This window comes from Leptopilina heterotoma, unplaced genomic scaffold (genome assembly GCF_015476425.1).
Source record: "Leptopilina heterotoma isolate Lh14 unplaced genomic scaffold, ASM1547642v1 Lhet_221, whole genome shotgun sequence".
Lineage (NCBI taxonomy): Eukaryota > Metazoa > Arthropoda > Insecta > Hymenoptera > Figitidae > Leptopilina > Leptopilina heterotoma.
Window position 1 is genome coordinate 240,054 of NW_025110939.1, and position 21,064 is coordinate 261,117.

The 21,064-nt window shown below is 30.9% G+C and overlaps 3 protein-coding genes across 3 annotated transcripts; 2 read left to right on the forward strand and 1 right to left on the reverse strand.

The window, feature by feature from the left end:
• Positions 1 to 4,652: 4,652 nt before the first annotated feature.
• LOC122502170 lies at positions 4,653 to 8,889 on the reverse strand. The gene is made up of 4 exons (XM_043612094.1): positions 8,340 to 8,889; positions 7,482 to 7,638; positions 5,490 to 5,688; positions 4,653 to 5,206 (listed from the first exon to the last, which is right to left on the reverse strand). Exons 1-4 carry the CDS (start codon positions 8,393 to 8,395, stop codon positions 4,653 to 4,655), a joined length of 966 nt encoding a protein of 321 aa, XP_043468029.1. The 5' UTR covers positions 8,396 to 8,889.
• A 1,057-nt stretch (positions 8,890 to 9,946) lies between these two features.
• Positions 9,947 to 12,871, forward strand: LOC122502175. Its single transcript, XM_043612100.1, has one exon. The coding sequence runs from the start codon at positions 9,947 to 9,949 to the stop codon at positions 12,869 to 12,871; it is 2,925 nt and encodes a 974-aa protein (XP_043468035.1).
• A 33-nt stretch (positions 12,872 to 12,904) lies between these two features.
• On the forward strand, positions 12,905 to 14,005 carry LOC122502177 (ATP-dependent DNA helicase pif1-like). Its single transcript, XM_043612101.1, has one exon. The coding sequence runs from the start codon at positions 12,905 to 12,907 to the stop codon at positions 14,003 to 14,005; it is 1,101 nt and encodes a 366-aa protein (XP_043468036.1).
• Positions 14,006 to 21,064: the final 7,059 nt, after the last annotated feature.

Sequence of the window (21,064 nt, forward strand, 5' to 3'; positions counted from 1 at the left end):
TTTAGTACCGGCCGACACCGTTAGATGGCGCCATTTTATTTTTTCTCACTTTAAACCCCCTTGGAGAGATATTTGAATTTATATTTTTAAAGTTTTATGTGAGCTAGAGGGGGTGTTCTACCTTACCTACCAAGTTTTAGTACCGGCTGCCACCGTAAGATGGCGCCATTTTTTTACCCGATTTAAACTCCCTTGGAGGGATATTTGAATTTTTATTTTCAGTTTTAGGTCCGATGGTGTGGGTGATTTTAAATTTCATACCCATAAATGAAATTCAGTTAGTGTTTGACTTTAATGATTTTTATGGTAATGCTCGCTTGGTAAAAAATTAAATTAATTAAATTACCTACCTTTAAAAGGTAGGGAATTACCGACTGATGGCAAGTATTACCATTAGTCGGTAAGGTAGATTTCTGTCATAGTTTTGTGCAATCTCTGTCAGGGTCCTATTTTTTACTTTACCGATTCCCTTTTTGGAGTTTGTTAACTTTAAGTTATTCTATTAGTAAACGTTTATTATACTGTAGTAGGAGAGTTGCGCGAGACTCTGGAGTAGTGGGGTGCGGTGTAGTGGGGGAGTGAGTATGGTGGGGACTGGGGTGTAAGTTGCAGACCGTGAGCCACAATCATCAGGTGCATCTTGTAAGGTGCAACTAACTATTTCCAGGTTTTCAGGGTTTTCAGAGTCAATTTTCAGAGTTTCCACAGTCAATTTTTAAAGTTTTTGTTGGTTTTATTGATTTTTTTATTATTACAGTTATTTTTTATTTTGTATTAGGTTTAAGGTTGTGGTCTTTTTTTTTTATTATTTTAGGCTTTTTTTATTTTATATTAGGATTAAGGTGGTGGTGGTGGTGGTGGTGGATTTTTTATTTCAGGATTTTTAAGTTTTTCTTAGTTTTAGGTGTATTTTTTTTTATATTTAGCTTTTAAGATGCCAAAGTGTAAATCTTCTAAGAAGATTCGTCAACGTATTGACACTGATGAGTACAATGAATTTTTTCGGGAATCTGACAACTTTATTAAAACAGTGGAATGTCAGCTCATTACTACAATATCATTGACTGGTGATGAAAAATGCATTACAGCATTTGAATGGCAGAACAAGTGTTAAAGGTATAGGAATATTATAAGGGAATTTTTTCATAAGTCCAACTTCTCTTCATCACAAAGATCTAGGTGCTTAAATTTAATTGAAAAAATGGAATACTTGCGCTGCCATTTTGATAATGTAATGAAACGCGGTGCAGGTGTGCAAGTGTCGAATGATAGAATGAAATGGGTGGATTTTGATGAAGCGTTTGAGGGTAGGTTACAAAATAGTGCTGTAATGAATTTAGATTACAAGGACATCAATGAATTCCTTGATGATGCCTTTAGTTTATTTAAGGTTAACATTGAAAAAGCGTTAAACCGGTTTGGTCCGTTGAAAGTGTATACAGTATTGTACGCGAAATTTGTTAAAGATTCAATCGATGGAAAAACGAAAGAAATATCTGATTTAAAGACATTTATCGCAAAAACTGGTGATATTTTAGTTACAACATTATTAGATGACTGGTACAATGTAAATGTTAAACAAGTAACCTTAAAAAGAATGGAAGAATTCCAAGAGAAAGATTCTAATTGGAGACTTCATTCTAATGAAAGGTTGGAGGTTAACATTAACAAATACAATTCTATGCGCGCAAGTTCTTATATCAATTTGCCAGCTGCTATCAATCGAAAACATGCCTGCATTAATGTCCAAAATGCTGATAATCAGTGTTTTAAATAGGCAATATTGTCAGCACTGTACTCAGCAGACAAACACGCCGAACGAGTTTCAAAATACAGACCCTATGAAGATACACTCAATTTTAGTGGAATAGACTTTCCTGTTTCTCTAAAAGACATTTTCAAATTTGAATCTCTAAACAACATTTCAGTAAATGTATATGGACTTGTCAAAAAAAGTGAGAAGTTTACAGTTTCACCTCTACATCTTTCATCTCAAAAGAAGGTTAATCACATCAATCTTCTTCGAATTGAAGACCACTACATAGATGAAAATCTAAGTAATGATGATGATGATGAGGAGGAAATAAATCTCATCTCTTTTAATTACCATTATGTTTGGATAAAGGATTTATAAAGACTTGTTAGTTCCGATTTATCAAAGAAGAAAAACAAGAAATACATCTGTGATCGCTGCCTCCATTACTTTGGAAATGAAAATAAGCTTAGTGAACATGAAGAAACTTGCAGGAAGATAAATTACACCAGAATTAAACTACCGGAAGTGGGGAGAAAATTTGTTGAATTTAAAAATTTCCAAAACAAGGAGCGTGTGCTGTTTATCATTTATGCTGATTGTGAGAGTCTTTTAGTTCCAGCAGAGAATTGACAACTACAAGCCAACAATACTGAGGTTTTCCAAAATCATAAACCGCTCAGTATTGGCTACTACTTAAAATGCACCTTTGATGATTCGTTATTCACATATAAAGCATCACCAAAGGATGAGGAAGATCCTTCTAAATGGTTTTCAACTGAGTTGAAAAATTTGTCTAAAAATTTAGATTTAATGTTCAAGAATCCTGTACCAATGGAAACATTAAGTCCACACCAACTAGCAGCATTTCGAAATGATAGTAATTGTCATATTTGTAGAAAGAAATTCGTGAATGAAGATATAAAAGTGCGAGACCATTGTCATCTAACAGGGAAGTATCGTGGACCTGCACATCAAGATTGTAACATTAACTATCACGAGTCGCAGACCATAAAAGTTGTTTTTCATAATCTTAGTGGCTACGACGCTCATTTTATTATTAAAGCTATTGCTACATCATTTGATGGTAATGTTAATCTGCTTCCTATAAATAAGGAAAAGTATATTGGTTTTACTAAAAATGTAAAGGGTAGTTTTTTGAAGTTCCGTTTCATCGACTCATTTAAATTTATGGCATCATCATTGGATAAGTTAGCATCCTATCTTAATGAATATAAAATTGTAAACTCAGTCTTTTCAAATTACAGTAATGAAAAAATTAAATTGTTAACGCGTAAAGGGGTATTCCCCTACGAGTATATTGACACTAGGGAAAAACTTGATGAAACACAGTTGCCACCGAAAGAAAAATTCTATAGTACATTGAATGATTCGAATGTTTCTGATGAAGATTATGTACATGCGCAGAAAGTATGGAGTGAGTTTGGTTGTCAAAATCTAGGTGATTATGTGTATTTGTATATGCAAACTAATATATTGTTACTTGCAGATGTCTTCGAAAATTTCAGAAATCAGTGTTTAATTTCATACGGTCTTGATCCCGCACATTATTATACAACGCCAGGATTGACATGGGATGCCATGCTAAAGTACACGAATATAAGATTGGAACTCCTCACAGACATTGACATGGTAATGTTTATCGAACGTGGAATAAGAGGTGGGGTGAGTCAGTGCACAAATCGGTACGCGAAAGCAAATAACCGTTCCTACTAAAAAAAAAGCATGAAGTCATGGAGAGTATCGAATATCGAAACAATCGATGACACTCGAATTGAAAAGCATTGAACATAAACATGAGAAACGCATGCTATAGCAAGAAAAAAGTCATGTTGTAGATGGCACTGCGGTTGGACAATTTTTTTTGGCGCTAACTTTCGAATTTAAACTGTATCTTTCTTTTTTTTTAAGTGAGAGAGAAAATAAATCAATATTTCCAGGCGGCACACGATAACTATAAGGCATCAAAATGTTAACATCTACTCAAAACGATTATTAATAAAAAAAGAATAATTAATTAATATTAATAAAAAAATAATAATATTAATAAAAAAAGAATAATTAATTAAATATATAGAAAATGGAATATTATTCAAACTACTAAAATTGAAATTATATTTATTTATTAATTTTCAGTCAAATAAATAATGGTCAAGAATATAATTTATTATAATGGTAAAGAATAATTAAATATTGTATTTTTTATCTAAAAAAAATTGAATATTTTTTTATCTAAAAAAATTGAATATTAAAGTTATTCAAACTACTTAAATTTAGATTTTAAATAATAATATTTATTTATTAATTTTTCAAGGAAAAATCAGATGAATTATAAGTCAATAATAGTTTTTTAAGAAAATTTATTTTATTACAATTAATTTGCAATACTTATAACATAATCAGACATACTTATAATAGAATATAATCAGACTTTTAAAGTAAACATAAGTTCTTAATCTAACAAGGCACAATTTTTAAATTAACAAGGCACATTCTCTCTATTATTATTAATATAAAATTAATATCACATATATCACAAAAATTATATTTTTATAATACTGAAGAGTTAAAATTTATATTTTATTATAATATGTACTACGAGGAATAAAAGAAAAGTAAAGTAAGCTTATTGTTAATTTGAACTTAAAAATGGTTAATTTTTAAACAAAAAGAACTTTTATAAAGCCATTAGAAATCAAGTTTCTATTCCGGAATTTTGGATAATTTGAACTTAAAATGGTTAATTTTTAAACAAAAATAACTTTTATAAAGCCATTTGAAATCAAGTTTCTATTCCGGCATTTTGGATAATTTGAACATAAAAATGGTTAATTTTTAAACAAAAAGAACTTTTATAAAGCCATTTGAAATCAAGTTTCTATTCCGGCATTTTGGATTTTTTAGGAGGAGGTAACTTGGGAAAATCCTCTTTTGAACCCACAAATCGTTTCGAAACATTAGGAAGCTCTTCTGGGCTTTTTAACGGTGATGAATTTTGAGACATTTGAGCTTGAGGGAGGCTTTGTGCCGTTGAGGAATCAAGCTGTACTTGAAGTGGAGAATGGCTTTGAGCCGATGAAGAGCCATTAGATTTTTGAGCTTGAGGATCGCCATTAGATGTTTGACTTGGTGAACTTGCTTTTGGTGGATTTGCGAAACCCTTCTTTAATTCCACTTCAGTTGCTTCAGGTGCATCTGGTACTTCTCGAATGTCGTTCATTGAAGCGATTTGTAATATGGCCGTCCCATGTTCATTTTTTCTTAGTAATCCGTTTAATTTTACAAACTTTCCCTTTGCAGGACTGAACTCCTTATTAAACTGGGTGACGTTCACCAGCAATTTGTAGTGAACATCCGTTATTGTCCCTGATCCGTAAGAGGAATTGTTGAAGACAATAGACTCCACTTGCATTTTAATAAAGCCCGCTATATCTGAAAAAAGGAATGAATAATAAATATTGAATTTTGAATAAAAAATTGAATTTTCTTTGTAATCAAAAATATTAATTAATAAAAATTTTATTAAAAGTGCGAAACCAATTTATAATGAAAAATCTTTCATGTTTTGAAATGTTGAAAATAATTTATTTTTTTAAATTTTATATTTTATTTTATAATAAAATTTGGAATCGATATAATAAAATTTGGAAAATTTCGAATATTTAAAGTTTATTGAATTATATTATGTATTAAAAAGAATAAAAATTGTACTCACTGACGTGCTTCCCAATTGAACAGTAGACATCTTTAAAGGGTATAGGACAATATTTTTCTGTTGGTTCCTTCGGCAAATCGGATAGAATTTCTATTATTGTGTGATTTTGAATTGCTATTTCAATAGGCATAAGACCTTGCTCCAGGCGAAAAAATGCTGGATTGGCAGGTAAAACTTTCCCCCTAGATATCTTTATAATCTGAAAATTAAATTAAAAATTCGTTTTTCATTTATTTAAAAAATTAAGTTGATTTAAAATATTTAAAGATAATTACTATTAATAAATTACAATTATTAAATTTTATATATTCAATTAAATTAGTATAAAATAAAATAAGGATAGTCATATTTAATTGTAAACTTATCACAATAGATTACACAGGTTTACAAATTAAAAACTTTTTTTTGCCAATCGAACAAAACAATTTTTTTTCGAATAGTAGGTGTTTTTTGAGTAAGAAAATCATAGTTTTAATTTTTTTCCCTCGTGCAGTTTTTCTGTAGCTTCAAATTTTGCATTTTCGAGGTGCGACGCCACTCAAACTTACCTGTAGGAAAATAAGCTTGTCAAAATATAATAAATGAGGTATCACTGGAAAGGTAATTAAATTACCTTTCGATCCATAGGTCACAGAATAAAATTCAACAAAAATTAAGAGAGTTACAGTCGATTAAAGATTAAATTTCATGACAATCTTGATGATTTTTAGACATTTGAGTAACTTCTACTATTTTTTTCTACATCAAACAGGAAAGAATGTTTAGGTTTTAATTTTTTTATTGATAGACTATATCATTACACAAATTTTGAGCCCTTATGGACCTTGATTGGATTAAAAATGACAATTCTACACTAAATTTAGCGAACGAAACTACATTCTTCATTTTTAGTATCCCTTAAACATTTGCAGCAAAAATTGAAGTAATAAAATTTAGTTAAGCTCTAAAATTACTGAAATCACTAATCAAGGATTTCTGAAATCGTAGATTTCGAATCCAATGTTAGTTTTCTAAATTTCAAAATGGCGGATCCAATATGGCGGACAAGTTTTTAAAAATCGATTAAATTCGTATTAAATTCGTTACTCGGGGGTTTTCGGGGTCGCTGATTACGAATCCGATGTCGGATTTCGAAAATTGAAAATTATGGATTCATAATGGTGATCGAGTTTTTTAAAATTCATCGAATTCGCACCTATTGGATCCGCCATTTTTAATTTTTGAAATCTGACATCAGATTCGTAATCAGCGACCCCGAAAACCCCCGAGTAACGAATTTAAGACGAATTTAATCGATTTTTAAAAACTTGTCCGCCATATTGGATCCGCCATTTTGAAATTTAGAAAACTAACATTGGATTCGAAATCTACGATTTCAGAAATCCTTGATTAGTGATTTTAGTAACTTTAGAGCTTAACTAAATTTTATTACTTCAATTTTTGCTGCAAATGTTTAAGGGATATAAAAAATGAAGAATGTAGTTTCGTTCACTAAATTTAGTGTAGAATTGTCATTTTTAATCCAATCGAGATCCACAAGGGCTCAAAATTTGTGTAATGATATAGTCTATCAATAAAAAAATTAAAACCTAAACATTCTTTCCTGTTTGATGTAGAAAAAAATAGTAGAAGTTACTCAAATGTCTAAAAATCATCAAAATTGTCATGAAATTTCATCTTTAATCGACTGTAACTCTCTCATTTTTTGTTGAATTTTATTCTGTGACCTATGGATCGAAAGGTAATTTAATTACCTTTCCAATGATACCTCATTTATTATATTTTAACAAGCTTATTTTCCTACAGGTAAGTTTGAGTGGCGTCGCACCTCGAAAATGCAAAATTTGAAGCTACAGAAAAACTGCACGAGGAAAAAAAATTAAAACTATGATTTTCTTACTCAAAAAACACCTACTATTTGAAAAAAAATTGTTTTGTTCGATTGACAATTTCACTGTAAACCAGTGTTATTAATTGTTTTGAAAACGTTACCTTATTCGGCAACTTTCCCTCATATTGAGCGTGTAGATCTCGCCAAACCACCAGCCGCAATTTTTTATCCTTTAAATTGGATATGATGTATCTCACCGGAGCATTGGGCGAATCTTTTTTGGTCGCAGTTCTCTCCAATACGGCATCAGTCACTTCCCTGTAAATATTTAGTAATAGTAGAAGGTTAAAAAATAAATAATTTGAAAATTAAATTTTAATTAAACTTTGAAAATGTTTAATTTAGGTTTTTAATTTTTATTTAATCTTTAAACTGCTACGTGCTGAAAAATCAAACTCAGTGCTACCCCCGGTCTGTCAGACCGCTATTCCCTTTTTTTATGTTTTTTTTAGTATTTATAATTTTCTAAACACAAAAATTGTAAATATTTTTTACTTTTTAACATAGAAAAGTAATTTCTATATTATTTTAATTCAATTTTTTTTATTTTTTACTTATGTTGCAACACAAAATTCAACAAATTTGAAAAAAAAATTTTGAAAAAGTTGTCAACTAACAGATTTTTATAAAATATTAAGCTATACTGAAAAGCCTCAGTTCTTATTATACTTTGAAAATAGTTATCAGCAAAGAAAATTTTTGTAATGGTCTGTCAGACCGGCAATGCAGTTTAAAAGTTAAATCAAAATTTAAAAATATTTTGATATCGAAATTGATTAAAACGCAAAGAATTTAATTTACTAAAAAAATTTCAGCTTGAAATTGATTTAATATTAAAAATAAACGTGCTGTAAATTTTGTATTTTTTTAATATTAAAAATAAACGTGCTGTAAATTTTGTATTTTTGTATAAAATTATATTATTTTTTTTGCATAAAGAATTTCGGAAAACTACTTACACACAAGTGTCCCCCAACTCCAGGCAGTCCATCTCCTCACTCGATGTACAGCTCATGTTTTCTATAAATTGTGATGGCTTTTGATAAAAAGTGGAATAGTTGCTGGCGTCCCTTATGATGTTGATTGAATGGCAGCAAACAGCAAAGAGATCGAGGTAGGGAATCAGTCGGTCGAGTGATGCATTACAACCACGAAGTTAAAATACATAGAGTGTGTCACTGAGTTATCACGCGCGCTATGGTTATGGCGAGTCTTCAATATGAACCTGGTTTTGGTGCTCGGTCAAAAATATGAAAGTGTGCAAGCATCTTAACATGAGAGTGAAGCAGAAGAAAAATTTTCTTTTTCACTTAGGTATAAAGGAATTGTGACTATATCGCTGGGACACAAATATTAGCGCCATTTGTGAAAGCCCTTTCACAAACAACAGCGTCGCACAAGCGAGTAAATACTTATGGAGCGTTTACACCTTCTGTAAAAATTGTCCAGAACGGAAAATTTGCATTGGAGTAAAAGAGTCAGATACACAGTCTGTCTCTAATACTCCAATGAAAAATTTTACGTTCTGGAAATTTTTACCGAAGGTGTAAATGATACCTTAAGGTACCGTCCCATGACGGCGTAAAGCGTCAGCGTAAAGCAGAAATCGTGCGATAGAAAGAGATGAACAGATATCAGGTTCTCACTCACTCACATGGTTTACGCTTTCACGCCATCAGGGGACGGTACCTTTAAACCTCACTTAGTCCGATTAATTAGTCCGATTAGTCACTTACTAATCGATTAGTAACTTACTTATCCGATTAGTCACTCACTTAGTCCGATTGATTTGTGTCGCATTTCGAATGTTCTACTCGCACAGTCAACTTATATCAGCGTTAAACCATCTTTGGATTAAATTATCCTATGTTTTTCTTTCAGCGAAGTGAAATGTAGACGAATATTTTGTTTAGATTACACATAATTACACATAATAAAAGTGCTGTGAAGCCTAATAAATAGTGCGAAATATTCTTAAGCAAATAAAATTGCTAAATATTCGTTGTGACAGATATAAATTGTCAAAGATAATAAAGTTATTAATTACTTTATATCTTTCTATTTTTTATCATTAAAGGGACGGCGTCATTTACATATTTTGTTATCTTTGCTAAAGGTAAATAAATTATATTTTTTAAATTGTAATACAAATTTCTGTTTAACTTTTGTTTATTCTTTTAATATTTTAAATCTTCCAATATTCTAATAGACCTGTCAAAAAATTGACACAAAATATAGATATATAAAATTAAAACAGATTGTACACAAAGGAAAATTAAAAATCAGATAATAGAAAAAAACAATTAGATAAATAGACAAATATAAAAATTTACAAATTGAAAAATAAACCATCAATTGGCAAAAAATAATAAAATAGACAATTAGAAAAATAGAAAAATAGACAAATAGAAAAATAGACAAATAGAAAAATAGACAAATAGAGAAATAGACCAAAAAACAAAAATTGTAATATAGACAAATATAAAAATAAACAAATAGAAAAATAGTCAAAAAGGTTATTAAAGATTTTGAAAATAAGCTAATTAATACAGTATTCATCCAAAAAATGATGCAAAATCGAGAAAAAAAATCAAACCGACAAAAAAATAAATTTGTTCATGACGTTCAGTCAGATATTCCTACAAAAAGAAACAGAATAGAAACTGATATCGAACCAAGTGCTTTACATAAAAATAGAGCAGAATACTATATCGAAGACACGTTCTTGAGTAACCATTTATTAGAACATGATTATTGCAATTCTTCACAAAATCATGACAGAAGTGCAACTCAGTTTATAAATAATTATCACTTTAATGAACACAGTTATGCTAACTTAAGCCTTCCTTTATTAACTAATGAAATAAATGAGCATTATCTTGGAGCAATGGATATTCTGTGTATTCATTGCAATGCTAAACACTTTGTAGCAGAAAAAGTATCCAATAAGGGAAACTCTTTTAACGATTGCTGTAGCCATGGAAACGTAAAATTAGATCCATTACCAGATCCACCAGAAATGTTAAAAAAACTCTTTGATGGTACTCATGTTTGGTCAAGTCATTTTTTCAATCAAATACGTTGTATTAATAGTTCATTTTCTTTTGCATCTTTTAATGCCAATTTAGTAGAGTTCAACAACAGAAGACCAGGACCCTACTGCTTTAAAATTCATGGTCAAATTTACTATCAATTCAATACAGCATTATACCCAGAGATTGATGAATTGCCAAAATACGGTCAACTGTTCATACTTGATGCTAATGAAGCGACAAATCATCGGTTAAATATGAATTCTGATTTAAATGCACAAGTTATTCAAGTAGTTGAAAACGTAATGAGAGAACATAATATATTTGTACACTCTTATCAAATGATGAAAGAAGAATTGGATGCTTTGACCGAAGTAAATGGCGGTAAAGAACCGGAATTGGAATTATTATTTACACTTAAAAAAGGACATGATAAAAGACGTTTTAATTTTCAAAGAGTTAATGAAGTAGCAGCAATCTTTTCAACTACAGCAGATGGTGAAATTCCAGAATCATATGTCACAGTACGTAATAAAAATACAAAAAATTTGCAATATGTCAGCTCAATGGATGCAAATGTCGAACCTTGGACATATCCTTTATTTTATCCTTATGGAAACAGAGGTTGGTATGATGGTATTAAAATGGTTGGCAGTAACCGCAGAGTTACCAGAAACGCTTATGTAAAATATCTCATAGCTATAAGAGACTATTCAAATTACATTCTAATGGGACGTCGTTTATTTCAACAATGTATTGTAGATTTTTTTGTTAAATCAGAGAAAGATAGAATGAATTTCTTAAAAAACAACCAAAAACAGTTACGTGCTGATTCATATGAAGGACTCTTACAGCATTTAGAAAATAGGTCAGAAAATACAAATAGCCGCATTGGAAAAGTTGTTATTCTGCCTTCTACTTATCCCGGATCACCAAGATATATGCAACAGAACTATCAAGATGCAATGACTATAGTTCGGAAATTTGGTAAACCTGATTTATTTATATCAATGACGTGCAATCCAAAATGGAGAGAAATTACAGAAAATCTACTCAGTGGACAAACTGCGTCTGACCGACCAGACTTAGTTGCTCGCGTTTTTGAATTAAAAAAAGAAGAGCTTATTAATATAATAGTCAAACAGAAATTATTTGGTGAAGTTCAAGCATATGTATACGTAGTCGAAAATCAAAAGCGAGGATTACCACACGTTCACTTGCTAATAACTTTAAAACCAAATTTTAAAATTACAACACCTGAAGTTGTTGATAAGTTTATTTCAGCTGAAATTCCAGATCCTACTGAAAATTTACGATTACATAAAATCGTTGAGACCAATATGATTCATGGGCCCTGTGGAGCTTGGTGTTTAGATAATGAAGGAAAATGTTCTAAAAATTACCCACATATGTTTAATAATGAAACAAATATGGACGAAGACGGTTATCCACATTACAGGCGCCGAAATACTGGCACTTACACGCGTCGCGATGGATTTGAATATGACAATCGAAGTGTTGTACCTCACAATAAAAGTCTGTTATTGGCTTTAAATTGCCATATCAATGTTGAAGTTGTTACTAGCATTAAAGCAGTGAAATACCTTTATAAATATATTTTTAAAGGACATGACGCTGCGTCTGTTGTGATTCAAGATACACCAAGCAATGACGAAAGAAGTGTTATTGACCATGATGAAATAAAAAGTTACATTGAAACTCGCTATGTTAGTCCACCCGAAGCATGTGGTCGTATTTTAAGCAACAATTTGCAAGGTAAAAGTCATTCAATTTATCGACTTCCAGTTCATTTACCAAATCAACAAACTGTTATAGTCGAAAATATTGATGATTCAAATTCAATTAGATCCGCACTAAACCGATCAACAGAACTTCCAGAGTATTTTAGTATAAATGAACGTGATCCAGAAGCTAGAAAATATATTTATTCTGAAATGCCATTTCATTATGTTTTTAAAAAGGAGAAAAACTGTTCTTTCTGGCAAAAAAGAAAAAAACAATTTAATACGTTGGGTCGTATGTATTCAGTAAGTCCATCTCAAACAGAATTATTTCATTTGAGATTATTATTAAACACAGTGAAAGGAGCTACAAGTTTTCAAGATTTGAGAACAGTAAATGGTATAATACATGAGACTTTTGTATCTGCATGTTTAGCACTGGGCTTAATTGAAGATGATAATGAGTGGAAAAATGCTATGCACGAAGCAGAAGTTTGGATGATGCCTAGACAATTGCGGCACTTATTTGTGCGTATTTTAATACACTGCCAACCTATACATCCTGAAGAATTATGGGAAGAATTTAAAGAAGCATTATCTCATGATTATTTAAGAACAATGCCTGAAAGTTTTGCGCAAAGAAATGCATATATTCATATAAATACATTGCTTGCTGCCGAGAATTCAAGTATTACAAATTTTTCTACAATGCCATAAATATCAGAAACTGAAGAAGATATTGAATCTGAAATGATGTTTCAACAATATCAAGCTGTTGGGACTCAACAATATGAAAAACTTAATGAAAAACAGAAAGAAATTGTCGATATTGTTTTAGACACAATAGATAATGAACAAACAGATGATAATAAATGTCGATGTTTTTTCATTAATGGGCCTGGAGGATCTGGAAAAACATTTGTTTACACAACTTTATACTACTTACTCCAAAGTCAAAGAAAAAAAGTTTGTACTATGGCATTTACTGGTATTGCAGCTACCTTACTTCCTCAAGGTAAAACTGTACACAAAACTTTTAAGCTACCAATTGCAATTTACAGAGACTCATCTCCAACTATTAAGGTACAATCCAAAGATGCAGATTATTTAAGAAGTATCGATGTCTTTTTTTGGGATGAAGCACCCATGGCTCCAAGACATGCTCTAAAACTGGTCGATCGAAATTTGAAAGACATAATGAATAGTAATAAGCCTTTCGGAGGGAAGATAATGATACTTGGAGGCGATTTTCGACAATTATTACCAGTTAAACAAAATGCAATTCGCAGTGAGTTAGTGAATCTTTGTATTAAATTTAGCAGTTTGTGGTCATCCTTTTCTCAATTTTCTTTAACAGAAAACATGCGTGCCTTGCCACATGAAAAAGAATTTTCAAAGTTTTTATTAGAGGTTGGAGATGGAGTAGCTAACCTCAATGATAATGATTTAGAATTACCAATGGATTGTATTGCTCCTCCTAATACCAATATTGCAGAAGACGTTTATGGAAACATAGTTAAAAACAAAGAATTTGATAAATTGGCAAAAATGGCAATACTATCTGCTAGAAATGTTGACGTTGATGATATAAACAAATCAGTCGTTGAGCTATTAGATGCTTCAAGTGAAAAAATTTATACCAGTGTTAATACTGTAAAAGACTGTGATAATGATGAAATTAGGGAAGCTCTCTTACCAGAATACTTAGAAACGTTGAATCCGACAAATTTACCATCACATGAATTAAGATTAAGAGTTAATACAGTTGTCATGTTAATTAGAAATCTTTCAATTAATGAAGGATTATGTAATGGAACACGACTCCAAATTTTAGAATTACAAAATCATTAATTAAAATGTAAAATTTTAACTGACGGAGATAAATTTGGTAAAATTGTTTTCATAAATCGAATAACTTTATACAGTGATGATCGGTACCCTTTCCAGTTTGGACGCAGACAATTTCCAATAAAAATAGCTTTCGCAATGACAATCAACAAATCTCAGGGTCAAACTTTTGAAAAAATTGGAATAGATCTCAGACGAGACTTTTTAATCATGGTCAATTTTATGTTGCGTTATCACGTGTTCGTTCATGGGACTCAGTAAGAATATACTTAGGAGATCAACGGCAATCAAATATTGTTAAAAATTTTGATTTTAAAGAAATCTATGATTAATTTAGCTTCAGCCTTCTAGAAATAAAAATTTTTTAATAAAAAATTAAATGGTACGATTGACTAATTGTCCTAAAACTGAATTTGTCTTTTACGAAGAATAATAGCCTTTACCAGACTGTCCTTTTTATTTCTTAAGCACTGAATGATGAGAATGACGTGATATGTGATTACTTTAATCATTATCACGTTGATTCTGACAGTGCTCAAGTAGAGTATAAATTTAATATATAAATGAAAAAAATAACGAATTTTGACTAATTCAAAGTATTTAAATTTATAAGCAGAATGTGCAATTACTTAGAATCTGACAAATAAATGCACCCTAAGCAGAAAGCGTAAAACCGAAAGAAGAATTTTGTGAGTAAAAGAGAGTGTCGACAGAATTATATTTTTCACTCTCATGTAATTCAGCTTTCTGTTTAAAGGCGTTCGCACAGCTCTACTGCCTGCTCAGGCAGGCGCAATTTATTCTTGCTGTTATCGAGTCTCTAAAGGCGCTTGCACACTTCCAAAATTTTGGGCGAGCAGCGAATTTTCATGGCCTTGAAACTCATATTATTAAATATGATTGGCTCTGACAAAGTACATTTTCACGCAGCTTTTTGTAGAGCCAATCATATTTAGTAATATGAGTTTCAAGGCCATGAAAATTCGCTGCTCTCCCAAAATTTTGGAAGTGTGCAAGCGCCCTTAGGCTATGTCCACAATAAGCTCTTTTATGTCATTACATTGAACATAACAGAAACATACAAATAAAATATCATAAAAAATTATGATTGAAAATCTAGCAGCGAATTAAATTGAGAAAAAGAAATTATAATTGAAAATCAGGCAGTGAACTGAATTGAGCAATAGCATAAGAGCGAAGGAGACGGCCGCTTGCGGCCGTCGACTGCGCTAGTATATGAAAAATTACAATGAGAGTGAGGAAACATCTTATATCATGTACTTTGACGCAAATAACTTGTATGGTTGGGCCATGGTTCAATCTCTACCCTATGGCGGCTTTGAGTGGGAAGAAAATCTTGATATTGATTTCGATTTTAATGTTTCAGATGATGATCCAATTGGGTACATCCTTGAAGTTGATTTGGATTATCCAGATCAACTTCATGATAAACCTAGTGATTTCCCTTTTTGCCTAGAACGCTCAAAGCCGCCAGGATCAAAAGATCAAAAGCTCCTTACTACCCTCCTACCGAAACGAAAGCACGTTCTCCATTATCGTGCCTTAAAACAAGCTATTGACAACGGTTTAGTTTTAATTCACATTCATCGCATCTTAACATTCAAACAATCTACTTGGCTTAAGAGTTACATTGACTTTAATACCACGCAAAGAACAAACGCCAGTAATGAATTTGAAAAAAACTTGTTTAAATTAATGAATAATGCAGTATTTGGCAAAACAATGGAGAACGTGCGGGAACAAGTTGAAATTAAACTTGTGACAAAGTGGGAGGGTAGATATGGAGCTGAAGCCCTAATAGCAAAACCTAATTTCCACAGCAGGACCATCTTTAATGAAAATTTAGTTGCTGTAGAACTTAGGAAAATGGAGATTTTTATGAACAAACCGCACTTTATGTTGGCTTGGCAGTTTTAGATGTTTCAAAAACTTTAATCTACGACTTCCACTATGGTTATATGCTAAAAAAGTATAATAAAAAAAATTTGAAATTGTTGTATACTGACACTGACAGCCTAATCTATGAAATTAAATGCTCTGATGTATATGCAGACATGAAAGAAGACATTCATAAATTTGATACTTCCGATTTCCATGTAAATAACGTTTACAGCATTCCGCAAGCCAACAAAAAAATTTTAGGAATGATGAAGGATGAGTGCAACGGAAAAATTGTAACAGAGTTTGTTGGCTTGTGGAGCAAAATGTATAGTGTGCGAGTTGAAGAGAAAGATTTAATAAAAAAGGCTAAAGGTGTAAAGTACGTCGTTGTAAAGAAAAATATTAATTTTGACGATTATGTATATTGTTTACAAAATGTTGAAATGCAACGTAGAACGCAGTATTCAATCAGGTCAAAACTTCACAAAGTCCAAACATTAAAATAAACAAAGATTGCATTAAGTCCTTACGATGACAAGAGATATTTGTTAGCAAACAGCACCGACACCCTTGCATGGGGACTCTGTAAAATTGTAGACATTATGGAAAAAGAAGAAGAAAATGAACCATTGTAAATAGAAAAAAAATTGTTAATTAGGAGAGAGAGAAAGTAATTGTTTGTTTGAATAAAAGATGTTCATTTTATTTTATGTCTTCTTTATCTTAAATAAACCTTAATATAGTTACATGAATTAATTTTAACTTTTTAAACTTATCTTAACTTATTTTAACTTTTTTTAACATTACTTTAACTTATTTTGACTATAGTTTAACTTTTTTTAACTATACTTTAATGTTAATTTAACGTTACTTTAACTATACATCTGGATATTGGACCTTCAGCAATTCTTCTTCGTAGAAACCACCTTCGATGGGTTGATTTTGGTAATCTTTCAGCTTGTATGTAACTGGTTTTGTTGATTTAACTTTATCCACGGTAAATATTTCCGTTGTCCAGTTGGGAGTATATCCTTTTTCAAAGATATTTTTTAATCTGCTAACTCGAACTCTGTCTCCAACTTTGAATTTTGATCTTTTCAGCAGAATTCTACGTAGTTTACGGATACGTCTCAATAGTTCTCTTGTATCTTCTACGGTGACATCTTTAGGTTTCATACCAATAGTACGATGCTTTTTATTATTGTACTTTGACATGAGAATTGGTAAAAGATTAATCCATTTATAATTTCCTTGTAAGTTGAATTTAGGTCACATCATATTTTTTAGAGTGCGGTTAAATCTTTCAACAATTGAAGCTATTAAATTACTATAGGTAGAATAGAGATTAATGTTAAATTCTTGCATTAAACTCTTAAATTCAGAATTGTAAAATTCTTTTCCTCTATCAGTATGCAAATTTTTGGGAATTCGGCCTTGTTTTAATATCAATTTCATGGCCAAAGAAATATTCTTTCCATTCTTACTATTTACAGCTACAGCCAAGGCATATTTGGAAAATATGTCTATAACTGTAAGCATGTATTTAAAACCTTTATTAGAATAAGAATAAGGTATCATTTCAACTAAATCTGCTTGCCATTTTTCATCCATACCACGCATTTGAACTTTTCGACGAGGATAATTTCTTCTAGCTTGTTTATGCAGTTCAGATACAACTGTTAATTTTTTATCATCCATCACTGTTGTATAAATTTAGCCTCTTTAATAATGTAATTTTGCTGCGATTAAATTTTTTTTAAGTTTTTCGTTTACTCTATCTTCGATAATTCGAATATAAAGATTCAAATCATCAATAGCTAATCTTAAAGAAGATGTAATTTGAAAAACTGTTTTTATCTCGTTTTTAATAATTTTCTGTGCAAGTCTTAAATTTACAGCGTCTTGTTGCTTTTTAGCGTCTTGCACGTTACAGAGTCTTTTGTCATCAATGTCGTAATGTTCACTTGGAGTAATTTTAAAACCAATTCCAGAAGGTCCAGGAAGTCCACGACTTGCAAGAGGCCGTGACAAGGGATGTCCAAACACATAAATGCTCATTTTAATACTAAGCTCTATTTGCTTGTACTCTCCTAAAATATAATGTGAGCTTCACGTAGTTCTTCGATGATTGACATAATTTCATTATTATGGCTCGGATTTCCAGCTTGCTGCGATGCTACTAGCAGACGTAATCGGTCAACTAGTTCATTTGGATCATCCCAATAAACGTAGTCTGGGTTAAATTGTTTCTTTGAAATCATAAATTGAGGTAATTTCTTTCCAAGATTCTTCTTTCTCTTTAAAACACCACTTCCCTTCTTTGGTGTACCCTTAAAAAGTTTTGCAATGACATCAGTGTATTTGGAATTCCTGGTTACGTTGACAAGCCCACTGGAACTATAATTTTTTCGGTGTGCATTTGTAGCTACAAGAATTTCTTTATAATTTTCCAGATCATCTGGACTTATTAATGCATGATTAGGTCTTTGTTTAAATAAAAGTTCAATCAACCCAGCAGTTTTTAAATATTTTTTCTTTCCAGCAAGTTTAATATGTAGACCTTCTAAATCAACTGGTGTATCACCAATAATAAAAGAACCATTAGGAAGCTTACGTACTCCATAAACCATGTCTAAAAAACTTTTCCTGTTTTTATTCAATAATTAAATAAATTTATTTGTCAAATTTTCATAATTAAGTTCTTGTTCTTCTTCTCCCAAGTTGTTGCTCTTATCAAGTAGAGTGTCATTGAGTAGTGTTTTATCAAATTCCTCTTCCTCATCAACAGCAGTTGAGAAAGAAAAATCATTTTCCTCCTTTTTAACTTTTTCTTTCTTAATATTTTTGAAAGGTATGTCAGTTATGTTCACCAACTTTTCCAGGGGTGTTACTATTGGTTGAAAAGTTTCTTTCAATACTGTTTCTGCAGCCTCTTTACCCATTTTGAGTAAGCGTTTCTTGCTCTTTTCAATACATGTTTTCTTCGAGACAAGATAAACTATACTAATTAAAAATTTAATAAAGTTCTTGTATTTATAGTGAAATGAAGCAATCAAATCCTCTTTTATACCTTTCCTCATTAAAATTACGGTCCTTATCAATAACAACAAATCCATATTTGTCAGATTTCCAACATTCTGAACATAAATCGTGAAATTGAGTATAACTCATATCTGTATTAACATGATCTTCGTATGCATGTTTCAGATTCTTTTCATCTCTTCTAAATAAAATCAATAAATTAACATTATCTCGAACAAGATGTTTAGGAATACGAGCATACGTTTGACATAAATAGAAACTGTCAACATTTACATGTACAGTACCGTCCGCAATTGTCAGTCCACCCATTTTTAAAGGAATGACAAAAATTTTTTAACATAAAATTCATGAAAACTAAAATTTTTTTTGGTTTATATTTTGAAAGACGATAAAATTTTGAAAAGAATAAGACCTTACAGAAGTCATTTGGCCAAAATTTGTAGAAGATATTCCTAAAAATCGTCATTTTCAATGTTTTACAAAAATTTAAATAACTTCTAAAATAATGAACGCTTTTTAATAATCTTAGGCTTATTTTAAAGGTCTTTTTCTACGGAATAAGAATTACTTATAGGCATTAACCTGTCATTTTTAACTTGGAATAAGCATGACGTCAAAATTAGACAAAAAAATTGGAAAAATTTGAAATCAATTTTTTGTACTAAAAACTATTCTAGAACATATATAAAACATGATATGGTGTAGATTTTTCAAGAAAATTTAATAAAAATATATGTTTGAGTTTCAAAAATTATTTTTCTTTTAATAATATTATTTCAAATTTTTTGAATTTTTTTGTCCAACTTTGACGTCATGCTTACTCCAAGTTAAAAATTACAGGTTAATGCCTATAAGTAATTCTTATTCTGTAGAAAATGGTCTTTAAAATAAGCCTAAGATTATTAAAAAGCGTTCATTATTTTAGAAGTTATTCAAATTTTTGTAAAACATTGAAAATGACGATTTTTAAGAATATCTTCTACAAATTTTGGCCAAATGACTTCTGTAAGGTCTTATTCTTTTTAAAATTTTATCGTCTTTCAAAATAAAAAACAAAAAAAATTTTACTTTTTATGAATTTTATGTTAAAAAATTTTTGTCATTCCTTTGAAAATGGGTGGACTGACAATTTCGGACGGTACTGTATGTCCATACAAAAGAAAGCTCTAACATTATCTTGCTTTTTACAAGCAATGTCATCAAAAACGAATATTGAATTTGCTTTAGCATCTTTTGGAGATACTACTTCTTCATGTTCACTAAATGGAAAATACTCAACACCATCTACCTGACTGATTACATTTTCTAAAAATCTATATTTCGGCTGCTGTAGAAATTTAGAGTAGAGATAAATATTTTCAAAACTTAGACCATTTGGATGTATTATTAGGGAAAGAAGAGCATTTGTTTTACCACAATTTGAGGGGCCACAGAAAACTGCTCGAATGCTGTCTGAAAACAGACTACCGTGACGTTTAATCTTTTTTTCATTAGTTTCAACATCTATACTAGAGATTGGTAGTGCGACAGGTTGTTTCGTGAACTGCATCTTGACAGTAACTGCTCGAAAATCTATAAATACCCAGCTTTTATAGTCAATTTTATCAGTTTCACGTCAACCATTGTAGAGTAAAGTATGATTCTGCATCAGGAGGTGAAAAAAGGTCGCTATCAAGGAAAAGGTTTAATCAATCGTATCATCAATAGCTTACCTTTTGAGTTACATTTACCAGGATACCAATTCTGTGGGCCTGGTACAAAGTTGGCTAAGCGTTTGTTACGAGGTGACCAAGGAATTAATCCATTGGACGCTGCATGTAAACAACACAACATTGCTTATTCGCAAAATCGTGAAAATATTCAAGCTAGTAACGAAGCAGATAAAGTATTAGCTAAGAAAGCGTGGGAACGTGTTACAGCTAAAGATTCTGGTGTAAGTGAAAGAGCAGCTGCTTTAGCTATATCCGGAACCATGAAAGCTAAATCAAAATTAGGTATGGGAATGGAAAGGAAATCATCTATAAAGAAGAAAAAGAGTAAAACAGTGTGTAAGAAGAAGCAAATAGCGCTAAGAAAAATTGTTGATGCTGCTCGAAAAAGTATGTTTCCCAGTAATAA